The following is a 9,855-nucleotide window of genomic DNA, read 5'->3' on the forward strand; positions in this document are numbered from 1 at the left end:
TGTAGATGCTGCACGGCTTATAGATCATTTCAGATGGAGAAGGAAGCAGAGGGGGAAGTTCTGCACTGTGTAGACCAGATTCCTAAAGGAACCCTCCTCCACATTTGATGGGCATCCGCCCTCCTCTGAATGCCTCGTGTGAAAGAGCTCACTTAGGCTCAGCAACTGGCTGAATGTAAGGACACATCTAAAAAGTGCAGAGGTGGCTTTAAAACCAGTCTAGGATAGATCAGAAGACCTTTAAGGACACAAGGCAGCCTCAGTGAAGGAGGTTTAGCTCAGTCCTCCATTTACTCTGCCTCCCTCCCCCTTAGATCCCTTGACATTTGTATAGCCTCCCTCTGCAGATGGGAATACATCCCCAGACCCCCAGTGAACATCTAAAACTGTGCATAGTATCAAACCCTACATATACCAGACATACACATTGGAGTCCACAAACACAGGTTTGACTTAAAGATATATCTATTAGAACTGGTCAGTGGTGCACCCAGTAGAGTGCACACATTACTATAAAGATGACCCAGATTGTCCCCACATGTGGGGAGCTTCATGAGCAGTGAAGTGGTGCTGCCCAGGTTCTCATTCTCTCTCTCTCTCTCTCTTTCCTACACTCTGCTGTATCAGGGGAAAAAATGGAATTATGCAGGCACTGAGTCTCAGTGTTGACTTTGGTGGCAAAATACATAAATAAGTAAAAATAATATGTCACTTAATTATTGTGTATTTCATATACATGATTGTGTATATTTGATCATGTATATTTACATGTAAATATACATGATATTACATGATCATTCATAACATGATTATGTATTTACATGTATATTTACATTTAAATATACATGATCATGTATATTTCACATACATGATCGTTATATTTATTCTTTACAATAATTGCTGTGAAGGTGCTCTCTCTCCTGTCTCTCAAAATATCTTCTTTTATTTATTTTATTTTATTGAGATAGATCTAGAGAAAGATACAGAGAGAGAGAGAGACTGACCAGCTCAGCTCTGGCTTATGGTGGTGCTGGGAATTGAATTAGAGTCTTTTTGCAGAAGCATTATGCTGTCTCTCCAGCTTTTTTTCTTCTTGCAGGAAATACTTTTGAACCTCTGGTAGCTTGTGTGCTTTACTGATTGCACCATGTCCTGACCCCAAACCTCACAGAAGGAGAAACTGCAGACACCTGGGGGCCACTTGCCTTAGTACTTCCTGAGTGAAAGGTCCTTCCTAAGTGAAGAGTGTCCTAGCCCACACCACCACTCACCAATGTCCACAGGGGCTGCAGTAGCACAGCTCTCCCAAAGCTCCTCAAGTAACACTCACACACACTTCTTGCCACACTGTTATGGGCTTCCACCCCAGCCTAGAAGTATTCTCTTTTCCTAGGCCAGTAACAGAACATGCAGAAGCAGGTTCCAAAATGTCTCATTTTCTGAAGCTGCTTTCTCACCCCTGGGGGTTCTCCTCTGAGATGCAGGAACCCCAATGAAGGAACCAATTCCAAAACAATTTAGCAGGCTGGACTGATTTCACTCAGCACCAGAAAAGCAACACAGTGGTGAAGGGCCCAGGGTCCCCTGGGGTTAATAATTGGCTATTGTGATTAATCCATTTGTCTGCTATTCAGATGAACACCCACTCTTAAAATCAGTAATTACTGAATATCGAACAGATGCAGGAGTAGTTCAAAATGTTCCCATGCTCTGAGCTGCTGTAGCACCTGGATTCCCAGAATCAGGCTCACCCGGAGCTGGTAAGGGCCACAGGAACCTATATGTGGCACAGAGGGGAAGCACAGAAGCCCACTTCTCAGAGAACCATGACAGATAACACCCAGAAGCTTTCTGAGCTGGCTCCTAATCATATTGTGGGGTTGTGTCTGTGGTCCCCTATGACTTCAGCCTCACTGCAGGATTGATTACTCAATCCAGCTCAACCAAATAAATGTCCAAAGACTCCAGTGTATTCTTTGGAAAGCCAGTGTGGCTCACACCTTTGCTATCCTTTGGGAAGACAGTAGAAGTGTAGCCCTGAGCCCTGGGTCTCTTGCCTTTTATTAGTCGAAAGATACATCACAGGACTTCTAAAACAGATTCAATTAGCAAGAAGAAGTGCAACAGATTAAGAGAACAAATAATACTTAAAGGGAGCGAGATGAAGCAAGAAAATAAGACAGTGCCATTAAATCTCTTCTTTCTTTTGTTTTAAATTCTCTTAACGGACCTGCCTAAAGGAGGCTCAGCAAATTTATGGCTGCAATGTCAGCAGATCAAGTACTCCTTCATTCACATGAGGCATCAAACTGGCTGTGGCCTGGAGCTCTGGCTTCATCGACACCTATCTGCGTGTAAGGGTTACATATCTCTGCCAGCCATGCAGAATAATTAGGCCATGGGTTGTATCAGCCTGTGACAATTACAAGTCTGGCAAATAAAAACCTAGCATCATGTGACTCAAGTCAGTCAACATTTTTTAAAATTTATTGGCATACAACCAGACTTCCCTGGACAGATGTCCCCACCAATGTGTCCTGGAGCCCCACTTCCCCAGAATCAACATTTATTTATCAACATCGGTTATTCATTATATTAGCCCCAGGGTTAAGAGCAGGGAGGTCGACCAAGCTGGCAAAATACCTCACTTGGATCGTGCATTGTTTTGCCATGTGTACTTGGTTTGAGTTTGGCCACCGCTGCACTGAAGGAAGCTTTAGTGCTTCCGTGCTGTAGCCTATTTCATGCTCTCTGCCTCTATTTAAAAAAATTAAAAAGCAGCATGTATGTGTCCCCACCCTCAAGTTCATTAACTAACTGAAGAAGTAGGTAGATGAAAAGCTAACTTTGTATCTGGTGATGGGAGAAATAGGTGAGAAGTGGGCAAACACACCAGAAGGAAAAAGAACACTCACCCACCTTGGGTGAGTGGGAGAAGAGGAGCTGTGGGGAAGGATACATGACAGATCTGAGAAGGCTACATGAAGGAAGTGACCTTTGAGTGGCTGGGCCCTGGAGATTGAGGAAGACCACTTTCCCAGAGAGAAGAGTAGCCCTGGAAAAAAGAGGCAATATGAACAAGAGCATCTAGACATGAGGCCAGTGGTCTATGTAGAGAATTGTATGGGGCAGGTGACTGAGGCTTGTCCATTCAACTGAGGCAACTGGGCTCTGGCTCACCCAGCAGGACCAGTGAATGGAGATGCCTGATGGTGGGAGGGTATTGGTACTTCTGCAAGCCCATCAAGCAGTGCTCATGGCACTGGGTTCATGAAGGAGATAAACAGTCTATAGAGGCCTTAGTAAGGGCAGTGATGACAGTGCACTAGGGTCTTTGGTCAGAAGGTTACATCAAAAGGCTTGAGTACATGTGTGGAGCAGGGGAGAAGAGGCTGACAGGATAAGGGAGGATGGAGAAAGTCTTACTGGAACTGATCTTGCTCTATGTCCACCACATGCCAGGAGCTGTTCTAATGGTCCCTACTATCTTGCCCCTCCCCATGCTACAGGAAGATAGAACTCCAATTAGCACTCAAGAGCATGGCTGGTGAATAGCTCACTTGGATAGTGTACAGCTTTGCACTATCCAGGTTCAAGCCAGATCCCCAAGTCACTAAAGAAAGCTTAGGTGCTGTGGTCTCTCTCTCTCTCTCTCTCTCTCTCTCTCTCTCTCTCTCTCCCTCTCTCTCCCTCTCCCTCTCTCTCTCTCCCTCCCCCTCTCCCTCTCCCTCTCTCTCTCCCTCCCCCTCTCTCTCCCTCCCCCTCTCCCTCTCCCTCTCTCTCTCCCTCCCCCTCTCTCTCCCTCCCCCTCTCTCTCCCTCTCTCTCTCCCTCTCCCTCTCCCTCTCCCTTTTTCTCTCTCTCTCTCCCTCTCCTTCCTTCCCTCCCTCCTTCTCTCTCTTCTCTCTTCCCCCTTCCCCCCCCTCTGTCTTAATCTAGAACACACACACACACAGGAATGAAGTCAAAATGGTTGAAGAGGACACTCAGGGCCCACCCAGTGTCAACCTTTGCCCACCAAACCCTGGAGACTCTGGGTCTTCTTGTCTCCTCAGGCCTGGCTCACGATGTAGGTAGTGTTGGTCCTTACTTTCTTCTTCCTGCCTAGCAATCGATGCATCTTTCCTGTCTTTACTTTGGGAAAGAGCACCTCCTCCCATCACCCTTGCCAGCCCTCACAGCACATTTCTCTCCCCTACCCCAAGAAAGTACTTCCCTCCCTGTTTACTCCCATTCACATGGGGAGTCTTCTCAGAAATAGAAGTGGAAGGAAAGGGTAGTGAATGGATGGGACACGGGGGCCTCTGTATTCCAAGGTTGATGGAACCAACCAGGTGGCTTTCTGTACTCTATTCTGAACTCTAAGATAGGGAGAAGGGAAGTCAGAAATGAAAGGAGACCCAGGCTAATCCCACAGCATCACTGTGAAGAGGAAATAAGATAAAGGGCTTGCAAATCACACCAACAAATGGCAGGAGAAGGGGGCAAGTGGTGGCACACCCAGTTGAGCACACACCTTATAGTGCACAAGGACCCAGGTTCAAGTCCCCAGTTTGCAACTGCAGAAGGAAAGTTTCACAAGTGGTTAAGCAGAGCTGCAGGTGTCTCTCAGTCTCTCTCCCTTTCTATCTCCCCTTTCCTCCTCGATTTCTGGATGTCTGTATCCAATAGATAAAGATAATTTTTTTTTAAATGGCAGGAGAAGGTGGTCCCGAATTAGTGGGATTTCCAAACTGCCCAGCAGACTAAAGGCAGAGGTTTGGTCACTTCATTTCTGGATCTTTGGATCTGGTAATGTGATTTTTCTAATTAACAAGCTGAATTAACGATGAAAGCCACTCAGACCAGGTGGTGACACACCTAGCACATGTTATCATGACCAAGGATCCAGGTTAGAACCTCTGGTACCCACCAGCAGGGGGAAAATTTCAGAAACAGTGAAGCAGGTCTGCAGGTGTCTCTGTCCCTGTCCCTCTTTATTTCCCCTTCCCTCTCAATTTCTCTATATCTCTATGCAGTAAATAAATAAAGTATTTTTAAAAGAGTAAAAGCCACTCAAGAGATCTTGTGAAGAAAAGATACATATGGTCCACAAACATATGAAGAAATACTCCACTTGTTATTAAAGAAATGCAAATTACAATCACAACAGGATACTACCTCATACCCATGAGAATGGCCTACATCAACAAAACAGGCAATGAAAAGCCAGGACAGGTAGGGAAAGGAACCCTGTTACACTGTTGAAGGGAATGCAAACTGGTACAGTCCCTGTGTAAATTAAAAAAATTAAATTAAATTAAATTAAAAAAAAAAAAAGGTTTTGTAATCCAGCAATACCATTTTGAGGCAGATACCCAAATGGCATGCAAATATCAATCAGAAGGGACAGAGGCACTTCTATGTTCACAGCTGCATTATTCACAATAACAAAAAAGTAGAAACTGCCTAAATGCCCATCAACAGATGAGGGAAGAAATTTTGGGGCATATGCACAATGGAATATTAATCTGCAATTTAAAAGGATGTTGTTGTGTCCTTCAGGATAAAATGGATGGAACTGGAGGCGCTTATGCTTAGCAAAGTAAGGAAGGAAGTGAAAGACAGCCACCAGATGGTTTCACGCATATGTGAAATATAGAGACTTGAGAAACAATAAGAAGAAAGAGAAACTACCGAATTATCTTAATTTAAGGCTTTATATGGGGCCAGGTGGTGGCACCATGGTTGAGCACACTTGCTGTAATGCTCAAGTATCCTGTCCCCACCTGCTGGAGGGAAGCTTTAGGAACAGTGAAGCAAACCTGCAGGTCCCTCTCTTTCTCCCTCTCTCTCTCTCTATCAATAAATTAATTAATTGTTAAATTTAAAAAATATATTTAAAAATATATTTTGTTCATGAGTGGTGAAGTAGGGCTGCAGGTGTCTGTCTGTCTCTCCTCCTCTACTTCCCCCTCCCCATTCAATTTCTCTCTGTTCTGTCATAGTCTGTCTGCGGCTACAGACAGACTATGACCCACATAGTCAATGTCTGCCACCTCTCCAGATTCAAAGGAGGTCTCGAAACTTTACATCAGGCTCAACCTGACACTGTTGACTGGCTACGGAAGAAGGGCAAACGCTAGAATAAGAAGTAAATAAATATTAAAATATTTAAAAAAGATTTTGTGAGGATTGTGGTGGTTATAGTTGGGAGGGAGGCAACTTCCATCATCACACCCACACACAGTTTTCTCCCTCTCTCTCTCTCTCTCTCTCTCTCTTTCCCATCATCAGTCCAGGGTCCCCACTTTAGGAAGTACTGCTCTAATCCAGACCTATTCCCTCAGTCAGTTAGTTCCCGGAGGAAAACCAAGGTACTGCCAAACAGTCTGCCCACCTCCGTGGGGGTAGCTCTAAGGCAAAGCTCTTCACTCTCTGCAGCAGGCAGGGGCTACTAAAAACAGCCCCAGGCCCCAGGGCTTCCAGGTGCTGGGAGATGGGTGCTGGGTGCTAGGTGGACTTCCTGCTCTCCAGAGTGGCAGCTTCTGCAGGGCCTCTGAGTTCATTGATGCTGGAGCAAAGCTGGCAAGGGCAACAGCTGAGAAGGGGGAACAAGTGAAAATTGCCCGACCCGGATGCCTGGAACCCTAGCCGCCAAGCTGAGAGCTCGCCACTGCACACTACAAAAAGAGGCCAGAGGGTGCGCTGGACACACACCCTCTAAGTTCAACTTTGCCTTGTAGAATGGATGCTGGGGAGGAGGTGGTAGTAGGGTAGAGTGGCGGGGTGGGGGGGGCCTTCTTCCAGCTTGCAGCGCCCCAGCCACCTGGCTGCAGGGAATATGTAGCAGCGTGCCTGCACTTTGCACAAGTTAGCCTTGACGCCGAGCTATTTTTAGCAGCCTCGTCCAGGGGTGGGCGCTGGGGGGAGGGGGACTGGGAGGCCGCAGCCGCGCTCCTCTGCACGCTGGAGGGGGGGGGGGCGGAAGTGGTGGTTAGGGGACAAGAGATCGCAGGCTTGCTGGCGGTGCCCTAAGTTAAGAAGGCGCTCCAGCTCGGGGTGCCCCCGCGTGTGCTCTGCAAACCCACAGTCGCAGGTGTAAGGCAGTTCCCGGGCTCCGGAGAAGCATGATTTCCAAAGCGCCCTGCTTACGCTGGGGGTGGGGGTGGGGGGTCACTGCAGTTAAGAGCCCCCGGAGTCTCTGCATCTTTTTTATTATTTATTTATTTATTTGCATGCGGGGAAGACCGTGACCCAACCCCGCCACACCTCCTTGCCCGCCCCACGCTGCATATGGGGAGCCATATGTGCACCCCACCAGACACCGGCTATTAATAGCTCCCCGAGTTCGCTCTCTTGTCTTTTTCCTGCCGCCGAGTACAGAGAAGCTCACACACACCCCACTCCGCCCGCCCTCCCCCCCACCGCGGCGCCCCGGGTTCCGGTAGGTAAGGGGGCTGCCCGCTCGGATCCCCCCTGACCACAGGTGCCCCGAGCCCCGGGGCGCCGCTCGCGGTGGGGACACAGCGACAGACGGGGACAGGGTGCCGGCAGGAGGACTCTGCGGTGGAGGGGTGCCGGGGTTGGGGGATAAAAGCCAGGCCGGGTGTCCCGCCACCCAGAGGACCGCCAGCAGCCCAGTCGGCTGCCGCAGAAGCAGGCGCTGTCCCTGGTACTGAAACTCCCCCCCCTTCCCTCACACACACGCACACCGAGCCCCAGCCGGACGGGAGGACCCAAGGGTGGTGGGGTACCCAAAAATCACCCCGGTGCTGAAGGCTCTCCAGCCGAGCCAGGACATGGGGGTGCCCGAGGAACACCCCAGCACCCGCACTCCCACCCCACGTCTCTGCAGACACCCGGGCTCGGGGACTGCCTGAGCTTGAAGGGTAAAGCGAGGCCGCCGCCAAGCCGAGTCTGAGCGCTGCAGGGGGTTAAGAGGGTGCAGCCCTGGCCCTGGGGTCACCGTGCCAACCTCCCCACCCCGGGATACCAGAAGCAGAAGGCCGAGCAGCAAGCCGCTTGTGCTCGGGAGTCGGGAGTCGGGGGGGGGGGGGGGCAGAAGGTGAACTGGGGCGACAGCGACTCCGGAGCACCCTGGAGAGGGGCGCCGGAGCGCGCACTGTCCCCCACCACCACCCGCACACACCGCCAAGGGAGCCGCGGGAGGCAGCGGGGAAAGTTTGCTGAGCGCAGCGGTGCGGCGCGGAGCCTGGTGAGGCCCGGGGGTCTGGGGGTGCCCGGCCCTTGCCCCCCTCACCTCGGCGCTGTCGGCCGCGTTCTCCGCCATCTTCCTCCGCAGGAGCAGGCAGCGGGAGGAGTGTTTCATGCCCATAGGCGCCGGCGAGGGTTCGGAGTTGGAGACAGAGACTGAGCGAGCCGGGCGGCTTTTAGAGCGAGGAGTGGGGGGGGAAGGGGAGCCTGCCCCTCCGAGAGCGTCAGTCGCCCCGGGCGCCGCGGCCGAGCCTCTCCCGCAGCCCCCCCTGAGCGGGGCGCCCCGCCGTCCGCATGGGCTCGGGGGCTTCCCCCCTCCCGGGGCAGCGCGGCCGGTGGAGCGGGCACAGGCTGCCCGAGGGTTCCGGGCGGCAGCGGGGCTCTAGGAGCCGCCAACTCCGCTCAACTTCTGCCGGCAGCGGGCGGGGCGGGGCGGGGAGGTGCAGGGGGGCTGGCTGGGTGCGGGGGGGTGGGCGGCGCGGGGAACCGGCTCCACCTCCTGGGGCGCGGGGTCCAGCTGCCCTCCTCCTCCCTGGTTGGGGTTGAGGTCAGACCAGTAGGGGCCAGACAGCTGCAGGTGCTGGGACCTGGGCCTGGGTGCCTCCTCCCGGGAGGCGCGCCTGAAAGCCTGAACCGCACCCCGGCCCCCACTCAGGGGTTTCAGGAGCGCTGCAGCTGCTGGGGTAGAGAAGTACCGGGGATGGGGGAAGGGGAAGGGCCCTGTGTGGGGGAGGGTCCTTAACTCTGGCGAAGTGTGGGGCTGAGCGCTCTGGGCTAGGAGCTGCTCTTAGAGGTTCGGCGGGAGGTGACTCGTGGGGGGGGGGGCGGCGGCGGCTCCTGGATGGGGAGGGTCCTGAACTCTCCAACAAAGTGTGGGTACTGGGCTCTGCCCCCCGCCCCCCTACCCACGCCCATGGCGGCCTGGGACCCTAGAGGCTCTCAGGGATTCAGCGGGAGGTGACACCGGGAGTAGAGGGAGGGGGAAGAGTCCTCCTTCTCCCGCCATCTGCCCCCCCAAGTCCCTTTTCTGGGCGAGACGGAGGATGTCACGTCCCCATCAGGATGCTCTGGAGGCTTTTTTTACAGGGAGCTTGAGCGAAGGCAGGGGGTGTGCATTTTTATACAATGCATCCCCCGCTCGGCTCTGAGAGCTGCTTGCGCTCACACGGGCCATCTGTCGGCGGTGGGAGACAGAACAAGGTCCCACAGGAGGGGGGGCATCATGTTTCAACCTCTGCAATAGGCCACTGGGAAGGCGGAGACTGCTGCCCTTTCAAGCCTTCAGCCCAGAAGGCAGGAACCCAAGCCCCAAAAAATGCCCCCCTGGGCCGGGCTGGCCCCTCTTAGGCGCAGAGGGGCACTAGTAGACAGCCCCTCTTTGCTCCTTCTCTCGTCACCTTTGACAGCCCACTGTCAAGTGTGAGGCTAGCTTGTCCTCAGTTCACCCAATAATCCATTGAAGAAGTGGGCCAAAGATGGAAGGCTGACTCCAGGGAAGCAAAGGGCACTCTGAAATAAGTGAGAGAGGAGAAGACAGCTAGCCAGAGAAGAGGGGAGAAGGAAGAGGAGGAGGGAGGAAGACATCTAAAATGAATGATCTTAACCTCCTTAATCTTTGCTTTTCTCAAACCCAGACTAGTGATGGGTGAGGGTCTCTCAG

The 9,855-nt window shown here is 52.1% G+C and overlaps 1 protein-coding gene across 2 annotated transcripts in view; it reads right to left on the bottom strand.

The window, feature by feature from the left end:
- PRMT8 (protein arginine methyltransferase 8) overlaps positions 1 to 8,586 on the bottom strand; it is a 90,349-nt gene extending 81,763 nt beyond the window's left edge. For both annotated transcript variants that reach the window (XM_007526253.3, XM_060190265.1), the window contains exon 1: positions 8,242 to 8,586. In XM_007526253.3, the coding sequence (XP_007526315.1) occupies positions 8,242 to 8,316 (75 nt within the window). In that variant the 5' untranslated portion in view covers positions 8,317 to 8,586. The remainder of the gene's footprint in view (positions 1 to 8,241) is intronic.
- Between the last annotated feature and the right edge of the window lie 1,269 nt (positions 8,587 to 9,855).

Source organism: Erinaceus europaeus, chromosome 4 (assembly GCF_950295315.1).
Source record: "Erinaceus europaeus chromosome 4, mEriEur2.1, whole genome shotgun sequence".
NCBI classification, from domain to species: Eukaryota; Metazoa; Chordata; class Mammalia; order Eulipotyphla; family Erinaceidae; genus Erinaceus; species Erinaceus europaeus.